The sequence below is a fragment of the Amblyraja radiata genome, unplaced genomic scaffold (genome assembly GCF_010909765.2).
Source record: "Amblyraja radiata isolate CabotCenter1 unplaced genomic scaffold, sAmbRad1.1.pri scaffold_414_ctg1, whole genome shotgun sequence".
Lineage (NCBI taxonomy): Eukaryota > Metazoa > Chordata > Chondrichthyes > Rajiformes > Rajidae > Amblyraja > Amblyraja radiata.
The window spans coordinates 55,393-79,250 of record NW_022630523.1 but is presented as its reverse complement, the minus strand read 5'-3'; the positions used below and the strand labels follow the sequence as shown (position 1 = coordinate 79,250).

Below are 23,858 nucleotides of genomic sequence, written 5' to 3'. Positions count from 1 at the left end.
TTTTTTGGGTGGTTTTTTTTTTTTTCCGGTGCTGGGCTGGAGGGTAGAGAGGAGGAGGAAGGGGGGGGAGTCGATACACAAGAAACCAGTGGAGGAGAGAGAGAAGGAGGGAAGGAAGGGAAGGGAGGAAGGAAGGGGGTGGAAATTGATTGTTCGCTGGGTGGCGGAACATGAATAATTCATTTATGCTGATGAGACGTGGCGACGTCACGGGCGACGTGGGCTTCCGTTAGTCCGACGCTCGGGGAGGGAGGGGGGGGCGGGGTGGTGGGGGGGGGAGGGGAAGGAAGGATAGAAGTTCTGCAGCAGGATAAGTTTAATTTAGGAGGAGGCAAGAGGCTGCAGAGCGTCGAGCAAAGGTGCAAAAGGCGTCTAAGGTTGGAAAGAGCGTGCACGAACAGGGAGGAGGCGCCAAAGTGTTTTATTGTTGTCGTAACACCCAAGGTTTGGTGGAAGGAAAGGGGGGCAGAGGAAGAGGAGGGGAGAGGTGCAGCCGGTTGTGCATTGGTGCAAGAGGTGTCTAAGGTTGGAAAGAGCGTGCACCAACAGCGAGGAGAAGGGAGGAGGCGCCAAAGTGTTTTATTTTTGTCGTAACACCCAAGGTTTGGTGAAGGAAGGGGGCAGAGGAAGAGGAGAGTTGCAGCCGGTTGTGCATTGGTGCAAGAGGTGTCTAAGGTTGGAAAGAGCGTGCACCAACAGCGGGGAGAAGAGAACAGGGGCATAAGTTTGTTTTTTTCCAGCGAGGAAGTCGTGTCTCCCCCAGTGGTAGCAGAGGAGGAGGAGGGAAGAATCGCAGCCCTCCGTGCATGGGTGCAGAAGGTGCCCGAGGTTGGAAAGAGGGTGCATGAACTGTGCCAGGTTGCATTCGGCCCTTCCGACCCATGCTGTGCCATGATGAAGAAGAAGCAGCCGCTGGCGGAAGAGGCCGGGACTCTGCTCCAGCCCGAGTATTTGTCCAAAGTGGAGGAGGAGGAGGTGGTGGACGATGAGGAAAAGGAGAGGGAGAAGAAGGTGGCCGCCTTGCCTCCCGAGGCCGAGCTCGGCCGGCCCCGCAATGGTTTGCAAACTTTGCAACAGCAGCAGCAGCAGCAGCAGCAGCAGCAGCCACACAGAGGTTGCAAGAGGAGGAACAGCCTCAACTCTGGCTTCAAGCACCCTGGCTTCAAGCGGAGGCGCCGGGCAGCGTCCGACTGCGACCCCGTCCTGCCCAGCAACTTCTTGCTGGGGGGCAACATCTTCGACCCGCTCAACCTCAACAGCCTGATGGACGAGGAGGTGAACCGGGCTCTCAACGCCGAGACGCCCAAGTCGTCGCCGCTGCCCTGCCGCAACCGCGACCCGGTGGAGATCCTGGTCCCCCGGGACATCACCGACCCGCTCTGCCTCAACCGCGAGTCCGAGGTGTTGCCCTCCCCGCTCAAGCTGGGCCGCAAGAGGAGGCATCGGCATTGCCACCACCCGGCGGCCGAGGACGTGGGGGCGGCGGCGGCGGCTGCAATAACCACAACAGCAACTGTAGCAATTGCAACAATTGCAACAATTGCAACAACTGCAGCAGCAGCAGCAACTGCAACAACAGCAACAACAACAGCAACAGTGGCTGGAGCTGGAATCGAACCCGAGCCCTACGAGCTCAACACAGCCATCAACTGCAGGGATGAGATTGTGTCGCCTGTACTGAGGGGGGCTGAGCAGGGAGGAGGTGGTGGTGGAGGTGGTGGAGGGGGTCGGCACCGCAAGAGGAGGCGGACTTGCAGCAAGTCAGAGCCGGGCAAGGTCCACCCTCACCCCGAGGATGAAGGGGAAGGGAAGAAAGTGACGCCGGAGAAGGAGAAGGGCAAAGGAGGGGGAGGAGGGGGCTGGAAGGCCAAGATGCCCCCCACTTTCCCCAGCAAGCAGCGCCGCTTCCAGTACGGCAACTACAGCAAGTACTACGGCTACCGCAACCCCGGCCGCTGCGACGACCCCCGCCTCGACGTCTTCAAAGCCGCCTGGTTCGCCGGCAAGGACATCCTCGACCTGGGCTGCAACTCCGGCCACCTGACCCTCAGCATCGCCAAGGACCTCAAGCCGTCCCGCATCGTGGGCGTGGACATCGACGGCGGCCTGGTCCACTCGGCCCGGCAGAACATCCGCCACTTCTTGTCCGAGGATGTGCTGCCCTCCCGGCCGCAGCACGCCCACTTCCCCGTGTCGCTGGCCAAGTGTAAGGGGCCCATCGCAGCCCCGCCTGTCGCCCTCGACCGCCGGCTGCCCCACTTCCCCAACAACGTCACCTTCGTCCAGGTAGGTGGAGGGGCTCCACCCCAAACTACACCTGTACCTTGCCTTGCCTCCACAGATGCTGCCTGGCCTGCTGAGTTACTCCTGCACTGTGTGTGTGTCTATCTCCACAGATGCTGCCTGGCCTGCCGAGTTACTCCTGCACTAACCTGCTGAGTTACTCCTGCACTGTGTGTGTGTCTATCTCCACAGATGCTGCCTGGCCTGCCGAGTTACTCCTGCACTAACCTGCCGAGTTACTCCTGCACTGTGTGTGTGTCTATCTCCACAGATGCTGCCTGGCCTGCCGAGTTACTCCAGCACTAACCTGCCTAGTTACTCCAGCACTGTGTGTGTATCTATCTCCAGAGATAGTGTCTGACCTGCCGAGTTACTCCAGCACTAACCTGCCGAGTTACTCCAGCACTAACCTGCCGAGTTACTCCAGCACTGTGTGTGTATCTATCTCCAGAGATAGTGTCTGACCTGCCGAGTTACTCCAGCACTAACCTGCCGAGTTACTCCAGCACTGTGTGTGTATCTATCTCCAGAGATAGTGTCTGACCTGCCGAGTTACTCCAGCACTAACCTGCCGAGTTACTCCAGCACTAACCTGCCGAGTTACTCCAGCACTAACCTGCCGAGTTACTCCAGCACTAACCTGCTGAGTTACTCCAGCATTTCATGTATCTATCTCCAGAGATACTGCCTGACCTGCTGAGTTACTCCAGCACGTTGTGTGTCTATCTCCAGAGATACTGCCTGACCTGCTGAGTTACTCCAGCATTTCGTGTGTCTATCTTTGGTATAAACCAGCAACTGCAGTTCATTTTATTAGATTTTCTATTGATCCATGTTCTCTAGAGACCTGCCGTTACTCCAGCATTTCTTGTATCTATCTTGAGAGGGAGCGATCTCTGAACACTGAAGATAGACCTAAAAGTAACTGGAATAACTCAGTGGGTCAGGTAACATCTCTGGATATAGACACAAGTGCTGGAGTTACCCAGTGGGTCAGGCAGCATCATTGGAGAAAAGGAATAGTTAACGTTTATGGTCACGACCCTTTAGATCCCAACCTTTGGTTTATTTTTAAGAAGGAACTGCAGATGTTGGAAAAATCGAATGTAGATAAAAATCTGTATGGAGACCACACATTTCACTGTACCATTTGGTACATGTGACAATGTATCTTGTAAATGCTGGAGAAACTCAGCGAGTGAGGCAGCATCTATGGAGTGAAGGAACAGGTGACGTTTCGGGTCTCCTATTCCTTCGCTCCATAGATGCTACCTCACCTGCTGAGTTTCTCCAGCATTTTTGTGTACCTTTAGCTTATTGTTATGTTTAGTTTATCCCTAATCAACCCTTGTCCATCTAAATGCATGTATATCTTATCCCTTGGTATACACTGATAATTTTCTGATACTCCTAGTAAAAGTGTTTTGGGAATATCTTGAAGCTGGGGAAACTCCTATCATTAGTTTATAGTCGCATGTGCAGTGAAAAGCCTTTGTTGCAGGCTATCCAGTCAGTGGAAAGACAATACATAATTACAATTGCGCCTTCCACGGTGTACAGATATATGATAAAGGAATTACGTTTAATGCAATTGAAGATAGTCTGAGGTTCTCTAATGAGGTAGATGGGAGGTCGGGACTACTGGTGCAAGGATGATCCAGTTCCCTGATAACAGCTGGGAAGAAACAGTCCCTGAATCTGGAGTTGTATGTTTTCAAACTTCTGTGCCTCTTGCCAGAGGGGAGAAGATGGTCTCCAATGAGGTAGATGGTAGATCAGGGCTGTTCTCTATTTGATAGTTTGACAATTGCTTTTCCCTGACTGGAAATTGAACACGGGTAATGGTGGTGAGAGTGCCCAATCTGTGCCTCTCACCAGTCGCATGTTCGCTAAAATTAAACTTGCCATTTATGATGATTTCAGGTAGGCACATGTATGTGGAGGGAATGGGTGCATATGAAGTGGGGCATTTGTTGTCTTGGCTTCATGTGTGGCATAGATATTGTGGGCTGAAGGGTCTGGGGCTATCCCATGTTCAATAATGCTGTGCTGGAGTCTCAGACTGCAGAGTGAAAACTTGAGCAAAAAACACAACTGCTGGAGAAACTGCATGGTCAGGCAGCATCTGTGGAGGGAAATGGACATGTGGCGCGTCAGTCCGACCCAGGAAGTCTGGTTATTCCCTCCACCAGAGCTACCTGACTGGTCATGTTTCTGCTGCCCTTTGTGGGGGTGGGATTGAGTGCCTGGACGTGGTGGGGTTAGTCCTCTTCAATGTTTGTACAGTTCACACAAAGGATGCACACCCTTGGAAACGATACATTACATGAGGTAGATTATTCTGCTCCGTGTCGTGGTTGATCACACCCTCTTCATAATACTTGATGCCAAGTAGAGTAACTCTGTATTTATCTTGTAGAGAAGGTAGACACAAAATGCTGCAGTAACTCAGCAGGACAGGCAGCATCTCTGGAGGGAAGGAATGGGTGACGATTTGGCTCCTCAAACTGATGTCAGGGGAGTGGGCTGTACAGAGAGAAAATGTAGTCTGAGACAGTAAGGCTGGTGGGGGGGAAGGCAATGGCTGTTTGAAGTTAGAGAAGTCAATGTTCATACCGCTGGGGTGTAAGCTGCCCAAGTGAAATATGAGGTGCTGTTCCTCCGATTTGCACTGGGCCTCACTCTGACAGTGGAGGAGGCCCAGGGCAGAAAGGTCTGATTGGGAGGGGGTGCTAATGTGCTGAGCAACCGGGAGATCAGGTAGGTTAAGGCGGACTGAGCGGAGGTGTTTAGTGAAACGATCGCTGAGCCTGCAGTTAGTCTCGCCGATGTACAGGAGTTGACACTTGGAGCAGCAGAGACAATAGAGGAGGTGCAGGTGATCCTCTGCCTCACCTGAAAAGACTATGTGGGTCCTTTATCTTGTGTAGGATCCCTGGGTTCATATGCTGAGTAAATCCTGGTCCTAAATGCTTTCTATATATCGTCACATTTCAAGTCCAGTCACATTTATTTCTATAGCGCATTTAAAAAACAACTCTCGTTGGCCAAAGTGCTTTACATTTGTTATAAGAATAGTATAAACAAACAAACTACATACATATATACATATAAGCCCTCACTCAGTGGACGTCAGGAAAGGCTTGGGAGTATAGATACGTTCTTAGTCTTGACTTAAAGGAGTCGATGGAGGGGGTTGTTCGTTCTGATGGGAAGGGGGATGCTGTTCCGCAGTCTAGGGGCTGCAACCGCAAAGGTGCGGTCGCCCCTAAGCTTATGCCTAGACCGCGGGATATTCAGCAGCCCCAAGTCGGCCGATCTGAGGGACCTGGAGGTGGAGTGGTGGGTGAGAAGACTTTTAATGTAGGAGGAGGGGGCAAGACAAGCCTATTGAGGGCTTTGTAGACATGGAGGAGGGTCTTGAAATGTATACGGAACCGCACAGGGAGCCAGTGGAGCGAGGCCAGGATCGGGGGGGTGATGGGGTCCCTTTTTCGGGTGCCCGTCAGGAGATATCTCACCATATTGCCTGGGTAGACATTTTGGTGCCCAATCTTTCTAGATGTCTGAGGCTGGCAGGACTATCAAGTGTGGATATATTGGGCTGATGTATGGAGGCATCTAGATCGGGTACAGCAGGTAAAGGAGATTAGTTGTCTGGACATCGTGATTGGCATGGACGCTGTGGGCTGAAGGGCCTGTTCATACTGCTGTACGTTCAGTGCTAATGCTAATATTAGCCCAATCAATCCTCACTCGTTAGTCTTGACCCCCCCCCCCCCCCCGCAAGTGAAGATAGACACAAAAATCTGATGTATCTCAGTGGGTCAGGCAGCATCTCTGGAGAATGTCACCTATTCCTTTTCTCCGGAGATGCTGCCTGACCTGCTGAGTTACTCCAGATATTTGTGCCTATCTTCAGTGTAAACCAACATTTGCACATTGGAACATTTGCAGTTCCTTTCTGTGCCCCAGAAGTGAATGTTGCTAGCCCTCTCTGGCATTGATACCCTTCTGGACAATGAGAGACAAGCTGTCTTGTGACTGCACTGATTGTGTGCTTGGCTAAGTTGTCATCCATCGCATGTCTTCATCTGAAGGTTGGTGTGTCGGTTTGATAAAGCTGTGAGAAATCTTGCAACTTATCGCCAAAAATTGATATCAGGGCTAAATGCATAACGTTGACTTTTTAGGAACTGATTTTATCTGCCGGGGTAGATAAAAATGCTGGAGAAACTCAGCGGGTGAGGCAGCATCTATGGAGTGAAGGAATAGGTGACGTTTCGGGTCGAGACCCGAAACGTCACCTATTCCTTCGCTCCATAGATGCTGCCTCACCCGCTGAGTTTCTCCAGCATTTTTACCTCCCTTTGATTTTTCCAGCATCTGCAGCTCCTTCTTAAACACTTATCTGCCGCGGGTGTATTTTGATTTGTGAATTTCCATTTGCCTGCATGTTAAGACATCACAATATGCACTTTCTTTGAAAAGAATGGAGAACTTTATTCCTATCAAGTAATTTCTATTGCAAGACCAAAACCTGATCGACATTAAGTGATGCTTTATTTTAAGTTGGTATTGTTTGCACCTGCTGTGTTTTGGATGTCTCTGTGTTGCGATGATGGTTTGTACCTTATCGAGTATTGGAGGCCATGGTGGAACTGCAGTTGGCAATTCTGCTGTGCAGCTTCAGGGACTAGCTCAATTCTGGTCAGTCAGTGGGAAGGTGCATTCTCTCATTGACTGCATGTTTTCCTCCCGCATCCGCACTGGCAAGGCGACTAAATTGCTCCACGTTTAATAGAGGAAGAAGGGTCTCGACCCAAAACGTCACCCATTCCTCTCCAGAGATGCTGCCTGTCCTGCTGAGTTACTCAAGCATTTTGTGTCTATCTAATGGTGGAAGTATCAGGACTTGATGGGCATAGGGACGACAGATGGCACAATGGGCTAAGTGTTCGGCTGGCAACCGGAAGGTAGCCGGTTCGAATCCCGCTTGGAGTGCATACTGTCGTTGTGTCCTTGGGCAAGACACTTCACCCACCCTTGCCTGTGTGTGAATGTGTTTGAATGTGTGTGAGTGATTGGTGGTGGTCAGAGGGGCCGTAGGCGCAGATTGGCAGCCACGCTTCCGTCAGTCTGCCCCAGGGCAGCTGTGGCTACAGAAGTAGCTTACCACCACCGAGTGTGACTGAGGAGTGAATGAATAATGCGATGTAAAGCGCCTTGAGTATTAGAAAGGCGCTATATAAATCCCATCCATTATTATTATTATTATTATAGGAGGATAAGTTGCAGGGCTACAGACAAATGGGCTTGTGGGCTTGAGGTTACTGTCTGAAAGATCTTTACCCAAAATGTCACCTGGGGAAAACCCACGCAGGTCACTGGGAGAATGTATAGCACTTGTAGTCAGGATCGTACCTGGGTCTCCGGTGCTATAAGGCCTCAACTCTATTGCTGTCCCACCTTAACTTGGGAACCGGCTGGGACCTTGGCTGAATGGCCTATTGTGGGTGTTTTGTACTGAAACAATTGCCTGAGCTGTGGGTAGTACGAGGTGTGTGTGTATATGTATGAGATAGAGATCAGCTTGGAGTGAATAACCATATAACAATTACAGCACGGAAACAGGCCATCTCGGCCCTACAAGTCCGTGCCGAACAACCTTTTTCCCTTAGTCCCAGCTGCCTGCACTCGTACCATAACCCTCCATTCCCTTCTCATCCATATGCCTATCCAATTTATTTTTAAATGATACCAACGAACCTGCCTCCACCACTTCCACTGGAAACTCATTCCACACCGCTACCACTCTCTGAGTAAAGAAGTTCCCCCTCTTGTTACCCCTAAACTTCTGTCCCTTAATTCTGAAGTCATGTCCTCTTGTTTGAATCTTCCCTACTCTCAAAGCTTGTCCACGTCAACTCTGTCTATCCCTCTCATCATTTTAAAGACCTCTATCAAGTCCCCCCCCCCTTAACCTTCTGCGCTCCAGAGAATAAAGACCTAACTTATTCAACCTATCTCTGTAACTTAGTTGTTGAAACCCAGGCAACATTCTAGTAAATCTCCTCTGTACTCTCTCTATTTTGTTGACATCCTTCCTATAATTGGGCGACCAAAATTGTACACCATACTCCAGATTGTACACAATACTCCAGATAGATCCTACAAACTTTAACTCTTGGCAACCAACTAATCTGTGGTGTCATAAACTGGATCACAGTTTCTACAGGCCAGTCTAACTGTGCTCGATACACTCATTTTGTCACCTTGTGGCCTATAGGTGTCGAGTCCTTATTATTAAAACCGTATTCCCCCACTTGAGCATTAACAATTAAATTTGTGCTCGAGTCCCCATGGCGAAAAATTGACTTGCAAAGACTGAATCTGACTTCCCGATAGTGGGATCCAAAACAAATGTCCGCCCAAATTAAGCTTCAATTCCTGAGCCTGATGCCGATATCACATTTTGGCAGAGAGAAATGATGGAGGAACTCAGCGGGTGAGGCAGCAAATATGGAATAGGTGACGTTTCGGGTCGAGACCCTTGGAAGAGATAGGTGACATTTCGGGTTGAGATGCATTGAAGGAATAGGTGACGTTTCGGGTCGAGACCCGGAAGGGTCTCGACCCGAAACGTCACCTATTCCTTCGATCCATAGATGCTGCCTCACCCGCTGAGTTTCTCCAGCATTTTGTAGCCTATCTTTCATTTTCTTTGGAGGAAGGGACTCAACCTGAAACGTCACCTATTCCTTCGATCCATAGATGCTGCCTCACCCGCTGAGTTTCTCCAGCATTTTTGTCTACCTTCGATTTTTCCAGCATCTGCAGTTCTTCCTTTCATATTATGGCATAGTTTATTTCAGAATTGGGGTATTCGATATCAACTGGTGTGCTCATCCCCCGATATTGAGTCTTCTCCAAATTCTGGGTGAAACAAATTTGTAATATGTAGTTTTGTAAAATATATTTCTGATTTTGGTGCTGGGCTGTAAAAAAAAAAAAAAAAAAATCCATGAGGAGGATGTGTTCTTGGTGATTAGAGCTTGTTTGGTGCATGACGTTAAGATTAAAATCTCCATCTGGGTATTTAGCATTAACTATACCGTGCTGGCCAGTTAATGGATCGTGGGATATTGATAATGGAGGCTAATTGTGGTTGGGGCCGAGTCCAAGCGCTGCCTTCCTGTCTCTTCATTGTCTACAGGAACTAGTAGTCCGTTGAAACATGACGAGATCTATGGGTGCATGCCTGATCTATCCCTGTACTTGCTTTTGGAAGAATGGGTGAGAAGAAATAGCACCCGTTTCCAAATGCAGGGAAGAGGTGAAGTCTGTTTGCTGGTGATTGTCATAGTTGCATTGTATTCAAAGACATGTTTAGCCTAGGTAGACAAAAGTGCTGGAGAAACTCAGCGGGTGCAGCAGCATCTATGGAGCGAAGGAAATAGGCAACGTTTCGGGCCGAAACCCTTCTCCAGTCTGAAGAAGGGCTTCAGTCTGAAACGTTGCCTATTTCCTTCGCTCCATCGATGCTGCCTCACCCGCTGAGTTTCTCCAGCACTTTTGTCTACCTGTTATTTTTCACAGCACCTTGTAACAAAAGTCACGGGTCTGTTTAAAGCGGCCAAGCAAGAGGGGAGAGTGAAAGGCCTGGACTGAGTGGGTGTGGGGAGGATGTTTCCACTAGTGAGAGCGTCTAGGACCAGAGGGCACAGCCTCAGAATTAGACACCTTTAGCAAGATGAGGAGGAGTTTCTGTATGAGTGTGGTGAATCTGTGGAATCTATTGCCACAGAAGGCTGTGGAGGACAAGCCAATAGACACTGTTAAGATGGAGATTTGATAGATTCTTGATTAGTACAGGTGTCAGATCCTGGGGAGAAGGCAGGAGAATGGGGGTTAGGAGGGAGAGATAGATTGGCCGTGATTGAATGGCGGAGTGGACTTGATGGGTCGAATGGCCTAATTCTGCTCCTCCAACTCGAGGATTCATTTTTTTTTTGGGGGGGGGGGGGGTTTGCAATGCTGCAATTGCTAATATTCTACATGGGTTTTGGTGATGAATTGATAGCCATACTACAGTCAGTCCAGCTGGTGTAATCAATGGGACTTGTATCTATCTAATCCTGGGTACATTTGTGGGGCGATCGTGACTTTGGTACAGACTTGAAGGTGGACAAAAATGCTGGAGAAACTCAGCGGGCGAGGCAGCATCTATGGAGCGGTGGAGACCCGAAACGTCACCTATTCCTTCGCTCCATAGATGCTGCCTCGCCCGCTGAGTTTCCCCAGCATTTTTGTCTACTTTGATTACTCTTTCTTAAACACTTGGTGCAGATTTGGTGAGTGACTTTAGTAACTTAACTGAAGTCACTAATCGGTAACTTCAATGGCTTCTTTGACCTTTCAGTTAGTTGCCCTTCGCAACTACTGGTATTGCCTGACGTGTAGACTTGTCTTGCTCATCCTTATTCTAGGGTGCATGAGGTGAGAGGATTGTGATAAGTACTGAGATGCTGGTTTAAACCAAAGATAGACACAAAGCTGGAGTTACTCGGAGGCAGCATCTACGGAGCGAAGGAAATAGGCAACGTTTCGGGCCGAAACCCTTCTTCAGACTGATGCAGGGTGGGTGGGGGGGGGGGAAGAAGAGAGGAAGAGGATGAGGCTGAGGGAGTGCCAAGAAGGGGAGGAGACAGCAAGGGCTACCGGAAATTGGAGAATTCAATGTTTATGCCGCTAGGGTGCAGACTGCCCAAGCGGAATATGAGGTGCTGCTCCTCCAGTTTCCGGTGGTGCTCTCTCTGGCAATGGAGGAGGCCCAGGACAGAGAGGTCGGATTGGGAATGGGAGGGGGAGTTGAAGTGCTGAGCCACCGGGAGATTGTTGGTCTTTGGACCTTTCGTCGTTCCCAGTGTTTTAGCGCCAATTATTGCACATGGGATCCATTGACACTAGCTCTGACAGGGCTGCTCACACACACGCTGTACACGTTCTCCATCGCGGACTGCACTGATCCTTTTGTTTGCCCACAGGGAAACTATGTGCTGGAGAAGGACGAGTTACTGGAGACCCAGAGGCCCGAGTACGACGTCATCCTGTGTCTGAGCCTCACAAAATGGATCCATCTCAACTGGGGTGACGAGGGGCTGAAGCGAATGTTCAAACGCATCTTCAGACATCTGAGGCCCGGCGGTATCTTCATCCTCGAGCCTCAGCCCTGGTCTTCCTATGGGAAACGGCGGAAACTTACGGTAAAAGACCACGCCTCGCAAGTCAGGGCGTTGAAATGGTGGCAAATCTGCCCGTCTAGGCCCCTTGGTGTGGATGAGGCAGGAGGGGGCAGGGATGGCGATGAGGAAAGACATTCTTGCCATAGAGGGAGTACAGAGAAGGTTCACCAGACTGATTCCTGGGATGGCAGGACTTTCATATGAAGAAAGACTGGATAGACTCGGCTTGTACTCGCTGGAATTTAGAAGATTGAGGGGGGATCTTATAGAAACTTACAAAATTTTTAAGGGGTTGGACAGGCTAGATGCAGGAAGATTGTTCCCGATGTTGGGGAAGTCCAGGACAAAGTTTAAGGATAAGGGGGAAATCTTTTAGGACCGAGATGAGGAAAACATTTTTCACACATTTTAAGAATAAGGAGTAAGCCATTTAGAACGGAGATGAGGAAACACTTTTTTCACACAGAGAGTGGTGAATCTGTGGAATTCTCTGCCACAGAAGGTAGTTGAGGCCACAGTTCATTGGTTATATTTAAGAGGGAGTTAGATGTGGCCCTTGTGGCTAAAGGGATCAGGGGGTATGGAGAGAAGGCAGGTACGGGATACTGAGTTGGATGATCAGCCATGATCATATTGAGTGGTGGTGCAGGCTCGAAGGGCAGAATCAAAAATCTTATGCTCTGCTATAAGATCTTTGGGCAGAATGGCCTACTCTACCTATTTTCTATGTTTCTATGGGGAAAACTCGCCACTCTCTGTGAGGAACAAGTGTTTCCTCGTCTCCGTTCTAAATGGCTGACCGTTTATTCTTAAACTGTGTGTGTGGCCCCTGGTTCTGGACTCCCCCAACATCGGGAACATGTTTCCTGCCTCTAGCCTGTCTAAACCCTTAACAATCTTATATGTTTCAATGAGATACCCTCTCATTCTTCTAAACTCCAGAGTGTACAAGCCCAGCCGCTCCATTCTCTCAGCATATGACAGTCCCGCCATCCCGGGAATTAACCTTGTAAACCTACGCTGGGCTCCCTCAATAGCAAGAATGTCCTTCCTCAAATTAGGGGGCCAAAACTGCACACAATACTCCAGGTGTGGTCTCACTAGGGCTCCGTACAACTGCATGTTTGTATGTTCTACCTGGATACTCTGGTTTCGCCCCACACGACAAAGATGTACAGGTATGTAGGTTAATTGGCTTGGTGTATGTGTAAGTTGTCCCGTGTGTGTAGAGTGGTGTCAATGTACGGGGATCGCTGGTCACTGCAGACTGGGCTGAAGGGCCTGTTTTGGCGCCGTATCTCTAACGAAAGGGACAATAGAGTCCCCATTGCACCAGATGGAACTGGCATCTAACCAACCTGAGAACGCGGGACTGATCTGGGCATGCTTGGTCAACGCCATTCATTCACTAGAGGGTATATTTTAGGTGTCTGAATCTTCCATTCACTTCAGATGCCAAACTATTGGTGATAATTTCCAGTTGTGACCAGCGATCCCCGCACACTAATGCCCCTGTCCCACTTAGGAAACCTCTGGAGGCTTTGCGACCCACCCAAGGCTTCCGTGCGGTTCCCGGAGGTTGCAGGTGGTTGCCGGAGGTTACAGGTAGTGGAGACTGACAAAAACCTCCGGGAACCTCACGGAAACCTTGGGTGGGGCGCAAAGTCTCCAGAGGTTTCCGTTCAGGTTTCCTAAGTGGGACAGGGGCATTACACACACACATGCACCCTGTCTTTGGAGTGTGGGAGGAAACCAGAGAGAACCCACGCAGGTCACCGGAAGAACGTTCAAATTCCATGCAGACAGCTCCTGTAGTTAGGATTTGGCCTCTAAGACATGACTTCATTACTGTGTGCTTTCTCTACTACATTGCTTTGTCCCTTGTATGTCAAGTTCCAACTGATGTTTTGCTACCTGTTCTTCCACAGGAGACAATCTACAGGAATTACTATAAGATCATCTTAAAACCAGAACAGTTTACGTCTTACCTTTTGTCCCCAGAAGTTGGATTTTCCAGTTATGAGCTGGTGGGAACTCCTGAAAGCACATCTAAAGGTAAGTGATGCCTTCCATCCAGTTACCTGCCTTCCTGTTTTGTTGCCTGCTCAGCTGGTGACGTTTGAGGGGGTGGAGTGGACAGGCGAGAGCACAGGATGTGGCCCCCTCTAGTATTCTATCTCACTTTCCAAAATGGGGGGGGGGGGGGGGGGGGGGGGTGGTGAAATGGTTGATTGCTTTAGGATCCTTGCATTGTGGGTTTCAGAAAGTAAACCAAGACTATTCTCAGCAACACCAGGGAAATGAGACTAAGGCTGTATGCAAGCCTGGTGGGTTGCGCATTGGCCTCCAATGGCCAGTGGAACTGTTTTAGATGGTTGGACAATAAAGTTGGTACTTGCAAGGGTGAAATGAAATGGATGAAGTATCATCTTCATCTGAATCTCTTGTGATTTTCCCCACTAGGCTATGGTGTGGCTGTACAAGGCCTTATGAAGGTATGCGTTAATAGTATAAGGATTTTGGTATGTTCTGCTTGGCAAAGTTGTTTTTTTTTTCTCTCTGCCATTGGAAGTCGGAAGCAATGGTGCAAACTTCTTCTACTTTCGTGTGGCGTGTACAGCCTAAAGTTGTTGGACAACTTGTTCTATTTGATCTTCCGTTTGTGCACGTCGAGTTGATTGCATTAGTCGAAACAGTGAAGATTGCAATCTTCCCACCCCATGGTGCAAACTGAAGGCCAGCTACACACTTGCCTCTAGTTTACAACAGCGATCCCAGGGATGGTTGGGTTAACCTATGATGAGCGTTTGTCGGCACTGGGCCTGTACTCGCTGGAGTTTAGAAAGATGAGGGGGGGCCTCATTGAAACGTACCGAATAATAAAAGGCCTGAATAGAGAGGATGTTTACACTAGTGGGAGAGTAGGAGCAGAGGCCACAGCCTCAATACAAGGATATGCCTTTAGAAAGGAGATGAGTAGGAAGTTTAGTCAGAGGGTGTAGACTCTGGAATTCATTGCCACAGACATCTGTGGAGGCGTTATTAAGGTGGAGATTGATAGATTCTTGATTAGTAAGGGCGTCAAGGGTTACGGGGAAAGGCAGGAGAATGCGGTTGCGAGGGAAAGATAGATCAGCCATGATTGAATGGCAGATTAGACATGATGGGCCTAATGGCCTAATTCGACTAAATCCACCCATGATGTTGCACTTTGTATCTTGGTGCCTTGTAGAGTACCTCATACACTTGGAAGATACCAAAATAAAGTCATAAGATTAGCAACATATACTTTGAAGGTAGACAAAAATGCTGGTGAAACTCAGCAGGTGAGGCAGCATCTATGGAGTGAAGGAATAGGTGACGTTTCGGGGCGAGACCCTTTGAAGGAATAGGTGACGTTTCGGGTCGAGACCCTTGGGTCTCGACCTGAAACGTCGCCTATTTCCTTCGCTCCATAGATGCTGCCTCGCCCGCTGAGTTTCCCCAGCATTTTTGTCTACCGTAGATAAGGAAGTGTGAGGTGTGAAAATGGGACAAAGGGGATGTTGATCGAGGACCCGAAACGTCTCCTATTTTCTTCGCTCCATAGATGCTGCCTCACCTGCTGAGTTTCTCTAGCATTTGTGTCTACCTATGATTTTCCAGCATCTGCAGTTCCTCCTTGAACACAAACTTCAGATTGGTTTAATAAATGGATCAGTTTTAGTTCTTGGTTTATGCTGGGTAAAAGTGCAGGTAGATTTACACAAATGGCACTCTAGAGCCTGTTATTTGGGGGGGGGGGGGGCTACAGTTTGCATGTTTTAAAACATTGTAACTTGCTCAGGGTGATTTGAACAAACCTTGGATTTCTAAGATAGCAAAACTGTTAATTAACTTAAAATATCAACGGATTATGATTTTAAAATATTAGATTTATTAGAGGGACGTTGGGCTCATTGCCGTGGCTATTGATGCTATCTAGAAAACGTCACACAGCTAAGAACTGGTTTGCGGTGAGTTTCAGGGAATGTCGTTCGTGCTGGTTCTGGAAATGGCGATAGGGATGAAGCTATAAGGATTGACATGAAGTGGTCTTCTGTGTAGGAAGGAACTGCAGATGCTGAATATGCACACAAAATGCTGGAGTAACTTGGTGGATCAGACAGCATCTCTGGAGGAAACGTCTAGGTGATGCTTCAGGTTGAGATCCTTCAGCCTAAAGATGGTTCTTGACCTGAAACATCGCCGATTCCTTTCTGTTCAAGCAGGAACTGCAGATGCTGGAAAATCGAGGGTGGACAAAAATGCTGGAGAAACTCAGCGGGTGAGGCAGCATCTATGGAATGAAGGAATAGGTGACGTTTCGGGTCGAGACCCTTCCGGGTCTCGACCCGAAACGTCACCAATTCCTTCAAAGGGTCTCGACCCAAAACGTCACCTATTCGGCCCGAAACGTTGCCTATTTCCTTCGCTCCATAGATGCTGCCGATTCCTTTCTTCCGGAGATGCCGTCTGACCCATGCAGTTACTCCAGCTTTTGTGGTCTACTATAGGTTTTAGGCATTGTCACCTACATCAACCACTTGTGGGTTTTTGGTACTGTAAGAAACTAATATTTTCTGTATCATCCCTGTATAAATGGTTTCCCAATTCAGATTTATTATTGATTTCTGTCCAAATCTTTTTATCTCGACAGGGTTCCAACGCCCCGTTTACCTCTTTCACAAGAACCGTCGGCCCACTGCGAGCTAAGACTTCCAAAGCCAGTTTCTGGCTGCTCTTTCTGTTTTTTTCTTTTGTTCATCGGTGGCTCCTTTCCTCACCATCTCCTCTTTTCAAAGCCAATGGAAAACTGCTGGGAATGTGTCATCCGTCAAGCACTGCCTTTTGGTTGTTTTAAGTTGACATGCTGTTGTTTCGATCGATCTGCTTCATAAGGCTCACAAATGTGTGTGTGTGTGTGTGTGTATATATTAAAATAAAAGAAGCAGTTTGGGGTATTTGCTGGGGAGTCATGGACGGGGAAGGTGTTGGAACATTTGAGGATTGTCAGCGTTCACAGTTATATTCCCTCGTTAAATTCCCCTTTTGGGCGTGTGCTCAGCTTGAGATGTTGGAGGAAGGAATATAGACTAAATTCAGACTTATGTTGCAGTTGAAACAATGGGTCATCTTCCCCTGTGGACATGAGAAGCAATTTCCCCTTCCCCTTCACCTTCCAGTGTGTGTTGGCTGCCTCCCTCCTGCGACCTGTCAGCCTCGGCCCCTCTGGGAGAAGCAACATCTTTAGCTTGCGTAGTTGACCATGCAGTATTTTGGGGGTTTAGTCTGCAGTCTTAACCAGTGGCGGACTGGGTCTAAAAATATTGGTTGCCAGGAGACCAAGGGGGCCCCACTTCATCAGGGGCCCACAAGCTGACACCCTGGCCATTCCGCCACTGGCCTTAACCTTGGGCCATCCCGCCGTGCTTGACAGCCAGTGGCGCAAGTTTAACTCTAGGTAAACCCTCATCCGAACTACTTCAGGCTAGTTAAAAATGTTCATGGATAAAATTTGGATACTAATGCCCTCAGGCTCATCAGGCCAATTGTGGGCGTTGCACTGAAATAACCCTCTAATTCAAAATAACTCTTTATAAAAATTAAAAATAGTAAAGGAATGTATTCTATCTTCCTTTCACATCTTCCACAACTCCAATATTTAACAGTGTCCATCTGTTGAGCACTCAAATTCTTCGTGTGTGTGTGTGGGGGGGGGGTGGAATTGGCAGAGCCCAGGTTTTCTAAGGAGTGGCCAAAATGTAGTTCTCTCCCACCAAATGCACCCTGAAAGGGTTAACTCCTCTGGTACATGTCCGTGCTGGCAGTTTGATGTAACTCCCTATTTTAAAGAGGCAGCATGTGGGGAAAGTTCATTTAGTCAACGGGACATTAAAGGCATGTTCTTGCTGTGTTACTGGGCAAGGACTTGCATGTACAAGTGGTTTCCCCAGTCTCTTCACTGTTGAGTGGGACAAATGCTCTAGACAATGCCACTAAAGACTTGCCTCGGTGGGGCTGAACTGTTTAAATTTAAGTCTCCTGCCATTATTTACAATTTAAAAAAAATTGGGGTTTAATTCACCAGATTAATTGCTTGACCAACTGCTTGGGACTGTGTACCAGGGGAGTTTTATTCTTGAGGAATGACTTCCTGTGTAATCTGGTCGTAATGCTGTAAAAACAAATGCAGAATAAATGCATGTTATTGTCTCCCAGCACCCTCTTTCCCCTCTCCACCATCGAGATCAAGTTGGACGAGCAGGATTTTGGAGAGATGACCCATCATTTGTTGCTATGCATTGTAAATATCTTGCAGTACAGTCTGGGAACTGTAAGGGGTTTGTAACCTGGTGGGGCCCTTCTTGCTTTTGGCATGAGTAACACATTCTGACTGTTTTTTAACCCTCCTATGCTCCTGATCAACGAGTCTGCTGGTTTTGGGGAATCCAGATGCTTGCTTGTGTTATACAGTAGAAATCTCTTAGGGGGGGGGGGGTGAAAGCTTATGGCCTTGTCAGCATGTGGACTCCAGGATCCTAGGAGAGTTAGCCATTTTATTGTGCTGTACAAACATCTTTCTCCCTCTCTCCCCTCCCCCTCTCCCCCCCATTGGTAGACCAGTACAAGTACAAACCAGGGCTATCTATACATCTCGTTACCCTGGGGCACTTCTCAGTTTCTAGATCTAATTGCAAAATCCACCTGCTCAGCAATCTTCAGGGCTTACCATAGTCTGTTCCCTCCACTTCCAGCCAGGGTCAGTGTTTGTATCCGGGCACAGACAGCTCTGGATAAAACGACCTGACGTAGGTGTCAAAGGGCCATAGTGTACTATTCTGTGCTTTGTCTAGTCTAGATCACCACCCTTGCCCTTCACGGGGCTGCCATTTCCAAATGTGCGTGTACTTCAGTACATGTATGTTTTGTCCAGTGATTGGATTGAGACTTCTGGCTTGTATATTTCCCCCCAAATGTCGTCTGTTTATGGGGCAGCTGAGTGGTTCTATACTGTATGCTTTTGGATTACTGACTTGCATTCCTGTTTGACACGGTGGACAAGTTTCATCTCTTAAAAACTTAACCTGACATAGAAAGAACCATCTTGGTGAAAAATTGGTCTATTACAAATAGAATGATCACGTATTAATTTTGATAACGTGTCCTTTTGACTCAGTTTTAAGCCACAGTCCGTCACATAGCTTGAAGCTCTCCTCTCAGCTAGGCAACTGCAATACTTTTCCTGGTCAGTCCTTGTTTTGTTTCCCAACCCTGTTCCATGGACAAAAGACAATGGTGCTTCTGAAGAACTGTGGCTGCCTTAAGACCCAGGTCACAACATCCGCTTCAGTGAGGTGAATTGATCAATTTAAAACAGACCAAGCCTCTAGGTGAATTGTACTGGTCTACGGGGTACATTAAACCATGGCTTCTAAAAGAGGTGCTTTTTTCTCTCTCTCTCTCTCTCTCCAGCTATTTACCAGCTCCATAAGATTTTCTTCAATATGATAAATTGTATATTTGACAACTGGTTCATGCAGCTTCCAAATAGGGAGGGTGGGGGGCAACTGTGTACATGTCTGCATTATTATTGGGGGGGGGGGGGGGTATAAAAGTGCAAATAAACTTGAGATTCTAGATTTTTAAGAAAAGTAAAAATGTTGTCTTTGATAAAAAGTTTCAGGAAAAAAAAAGTCATTTGTGAATTTTTTTGTAAAAAAATAAAATGCTGCAAAAATCCAATGTCAAACATACATCAAGTGTCATAACAATAAAGGAAGAGTGTTAAACAGGCGTGTGGTTTTATTTATTCTGCTTGTTACAAACATGGCTTGCCAGTTTAGTTTAGAGATACAGGAAATGGGACCTTCGACCCGACCAGCGATCCCCGCACATTAACATTACCCTACACCCGCTAGGGAAAATGTCTTATTAACATTTACCAAGCCAATTAACCTACATACCTCTGGAGTGTTGAGCTTGACTTTCACAATCTGATGTCTCATGATTAGAACAGGACAGAGGTTGCAGAAGGCGTGCGTACCTAAGCGGCAGGTTTAGCTGAGAGATACAGCCTGGAAATAGGCCTGTTGGACCACTGGGTCCCATGCCAGCCAGCAGTCTCCATAGACAATAGGTGCAAGAGTAGGCCCTTCGAGCCAGCACTGCCATTCAATACAATACAATACCGTTTATTTGCCATTTGAACCTCGCATGAAGTTCAAATGAAATTTGGTTTCTATGTGATCATCCCCAATCAGTACCCCGTTCCTGCCTTCTCCCCATATCTCCATACATTCGCACTATTCTACACTAGGGGCAATTTTACTGAACGCCTTTGGAGATGTGGGAGGAAACTGGAGCACCTAGGGGAAACGCAAGCAGGTGTGTGTGTGTGTGGGGGGGGAAAAGAGTACAGATAGCACCAGTAGTGAAGATTGAACACGGGTCACTGGTGCTGTAAAGCAGTGATCCCACTGCTGAATTGGAGGTGCTGAACTGCACCAGAAGGTAGGTTCAACATTGGCACTGTTCCAAAAAAAACCTGCAAGTCCCAACACATCTGACATTTAGGTTCGCATTAACCAACACCTCCGCTCGGTTCGCAATAACCAACCTGATTACCCGGCGGCTCAGCACTTCAACTCCCCCTCCCATTCCCAATCCGACCTTTCTGCCCTGGGCCTCCTCCATGGCCAGAGTGAGTCCCACTGCACCTTCTCCCCGTGACCAGGGTGGGTTTTCTCCGAGATCTTCGGTTTCCTCCCACACACCAAAGGTGTTCAGGTTTGATAATTGGCTTGGTGTAAATGTAAACATTGTCCCCAGGGTGTACAGGATAGTGTTAGTGTGCGGGGATCGCTGGCCGGCACGGACCCGGTGGGCCGAAGGGCCTGTTTCGGCGCTGTATCTTTAAACTAAACTAATATGTGCCTTTCTGGTCACTAATTTAGGAAGGAATCTTGAGGTTACCAGAATAGCTCAGTTTTTTAAAATTTTCGGCTAAGGCTAATCTCCCTGAAGCAAGCGGTTGAGTAATAATTTGTTAGGTGTACACAATTGACATCTTGAGTCTGAAGAAGGGTTTCGGCCCGAAACGTTGCCTATTTTCCTTTGCTTCATAGATGCTGCTGCATTCGCTGAGTTTATCCAGCATTTTTGTGTACCTTGGCGTCTTAAGCGATCTGAGCAGAATTAGGTCATTTGTGCCTCCCATAACCCCCCCCGACACCCGTACTGATCAAGAATCTATCTATCTCTGCCTTTCGATGCAGAAAGCATTGGCCATTTTCATGCTACATTCGTGCAAGATGTTGGTATGGCCACGTTTGTGTGCTGTTTACAGCTCTGCTTGCCTAGCTATAGGAAGGATGTAATTAAACGGGAAAGGTTGCCAGAGGGATGATGCTGGGTTGTAAAGTTGCGTTCTGGAGAGGCTGCATCTGTCCTTGGAGTGTATGAGGCTGAGGGATAATTAGGCCATTAGACCCATCAGGTCTACTCCGCCATTCAATCATGACTGATCTATCCCTCCTAACCATATTCTCCTGCCTTACAAATAAAGAATTTCATTGTCCTATACAGGGACACATGACAATAAACTCACTTGAACTTGAACTAAAGACGACTGCCAGTGTACGTGAAGAAGTATCTCGACCCGAAACATCACCCATTCCATCTCTCCAGAAACGCTGCCTGTCCTGCTGAGTTACTCCAGCATTTTGTCGGGTCTGTAGCCTAGGCCCATGGGTATCAGCACACTATAGAAGAGACTAAAGCCTTTGAGTTTTGTTGTTAAGGGCATTTTAAAAATCCATCAAGTCATACATTGCATCCTTTGTCTGCAGAATCAGGGCAGGGCAGCTATCTGCTCCAGAGGCTTGTATTAATTAGGAGCACCGGACCACTGAGACATCAATGAATAATTCCTCCTCTTCTTTCCTTCTTCCCGCCCCCCCCCCTCCCCGCATCAGTCTGAAGAAGGGTTTTGGCCCGAAACGTTGCTTATTCCCTTCGCTCCATAGATGCTGCCGCACCCGCTGAGTTCCTCCAGCATTTTTGTCTACCTTCGATTTCCCAGCATCTGCAGTTCCTTCTTGAACATAAAGACAGTCATGGATTGTAACTCCAACATCGCTGGGAATGGCCCTGAAATAATGTTACCATTGTGTTTTTGGATATGATGGGGGAGAAAACATTTCCCTTTGTCCTTTTAGGAATGGCTGCAGCCCAGCTGGGCGCCCAAGATACTAAGCATCCAATTTCCCCGCACGCACATCCATGTTTAGTTTAGAGATACAGCGTGGAAACAGGCCCTTCAGCCCATCAAGTCCGTACCGACCAACGATCCCCACACACTAACACTATCCTACACACACACGCCCGCTAGGGACGACGTACATTTACACCAAGCCTACAAACCTGTTTAAGAAGGAACTGCAGATTCTGGAAAATCGAAGGTACACAAAAATGCTGGAGAAACTCAACGGGTGCAGCAGCATCTATGGAGCGAAGGAGATAGGCAACGTTTCGGGCCAGTAAGAAGAAGGGTTTCAGCCCGAAACGTTGCCTATTTCCTTTGCTCTATAGATGCTGCTGCACCCGCTGAGTTTCTCCAGCATTTTTGTCTACCAACCTACAAATCTGTATGTCTTTGGAGCGTGGGAGGAAACCGAAGATCTCGGAGAAAACTCACGGGGAGAACGTACAAAGTCAGGTTCGACCCCGGGTCTCTGGCGCTGTGAGTCCGCAGCTCTACCTCTGTGCCACTGTACGGTCTGCGGTTATAATGAGGGAGGAATCCTTTCCTTTTCTCCTCTTGGGGAACGCCTGTGTCACACCCAGGTCCCCAAAATACCAAGCATTCTATTTACCTCCAGAGGCATCCGTATCTTCAACAAGCAGAAAGACAATGCTAAAGCTTTTTTTTTTTAAAGAAAGAATGAAAATCTACAATGTTGTGGGTGGTGAGCAGACAAGATCTCGGAGAAAACCCACGGGGAGAACGTACAAACTCCGTAGAGACGAGCACCTGTAGTCAGGGTCGAATCCGGGTCTCTGGCGCTGTGAGGCAGCAGCTCTCTGTGCCATCCTGAACAATAATGCTGATGCTTGTTTAAAGAAAGAATGAAAATCTAAGATAGTGTAGACAGTCATTTGCACGAGCGGCCCAGCTTTCTCTACTTCGTCTTCCCGTAACGGCAAGCCTTGGACAAGAATGATGAGCCGTTACACCTGAGGGATATCGGGCTGCTGATTTACACTTGCCACAGTGCCCACGACAGACGCCAGTCTGTTTTGAAACATGCTCCACACCTGATGGGAAAGACAAGTCCGGTTATGTTTGAGCCTTCCTTCTGCAATGAAATATTGATGTCACAAGAAACCGCTCACGCCACAGTTAAACGCCACACCTGGAGTATTGCGTACAGTTTTGGTCCCTTAATCTGAGGAAAGACATTCTTGCCATAGAGGGAGTACAGAGAAGGTTCACCCGACTATTCCTGGGATGTCAGGACTTTCATATGAAGAAAGACTGGATAGACTCGGCTTGTACTCGCTAGATTTTAGAAGATTGAGGAGGGATCTTATAGAAACTTACAAAATTCTTAAGGGGTTGGACAGGCTAGATGCAGGAAGATTGTTCCCGATGTTGGGGAAGTCCAGAACACAGGATCACAGTTTAAGGATAAGGGGGAAGTCTTTTAGACTGAGATGAGAAAAACATTTTACACACAGAGAGTGGTGAGTCTGTGGAATTCTCTGCCACAGAAGGTAGTTGAGGCCGGTTCATTGGCTATATTTAAGAGGGAGTTAGATGTGGCCCTTGTGGCTAAAGGGATCAGGGGGTATGGAGAGAAGGCAGGTACAGGATACTGAGTTGGATGATCAGCCATGATCATATTGAATGGCGGTGCAGGCTCAAAGGGCCGAATGTCCTCCTCCTGCACCTATTGTCTATGTTTCTAAACTTTGATTGAAATGCAGAGCTAACAAAAGCCTTTTCCGTTTCAGTTACAGTTTAGTTTATTGTCACGTGTACCGAGGTACAGTGACAAGCTTTTGTTGCGTGCTAATCAGTCAGCGGAAAGTGTGGGTGGAAATCGGAGCACCCGGAGAAAACCCACGCGGTCTCAAGAGACCGGCGACCCAAAACGTCACCCATTCCTTCTCTACAGAGATGCTGCCTGTCCCGCTGAGTTACTCCAGCTTTTTATGTCTATTCACCAGTATTGTGTACAGTTTTGGTCCCCTAATTTGAGGAAGGACATTCTTGCTATTGAGGGAGTGCAGCGTAGGTTTACAAGG

The 23,858-nt window shown here is 48.1% G+C and overlaps 1 protein-coding gene across 1 annotated transcript; it reads left to right on the top strand.

The window, feature by feature from the left end:
• The first annotated feature begins 127 nt into the window (after nt 1-127).
• Nucleotides 128-19,343, top strand: mepce (methylphosphate capping enzyme). The gene is made up of 5 exons (XM_033016678.1): nt 128-138; nt 472-2,286; nt 11,331-11,549; nt 13,457-13,583; nt 16,207-19,343. The coding sequence occupies exons 2-5, from the start codon at nt 892-894 to the stop codon at nt 16,260-16,262; spliced, it is 1,797 nt and encodes a 598-aa protein (XP_032872569.1). The 5' UTR covers nt 128-138; nt 472-891; the 3' UTR covers nt 16,263-19,343.
• Nucleotides 19,344-23,858: the final 4,515 nt, after the last annotated feature.

Excerpts from the sequence above, each read along its gene's own strand:
- mepce (XM_033016678.1), top strand. The coding sequence starts at position 892 with ATGATGAAGAAGAAGCAGCCGCTGGCGGAAGAGGCCGGGACTCTGCTC. Across the intron at positions 11,550-13,456 it reads GGAAACGGCGGAAACTTACG|GAGACAATCTACAGGAATTA; the intron begins GTAAAAGACCAC and ends GTTCTTCCACAG. Across the intron at positions 13,584-16,206 it reads TCCTGAAAGCACATCTAAAG|GGTTCCAACGCCCCGTTTAC; the intron begins GTAAGTGATGCC and ends TTATCTCGACAG.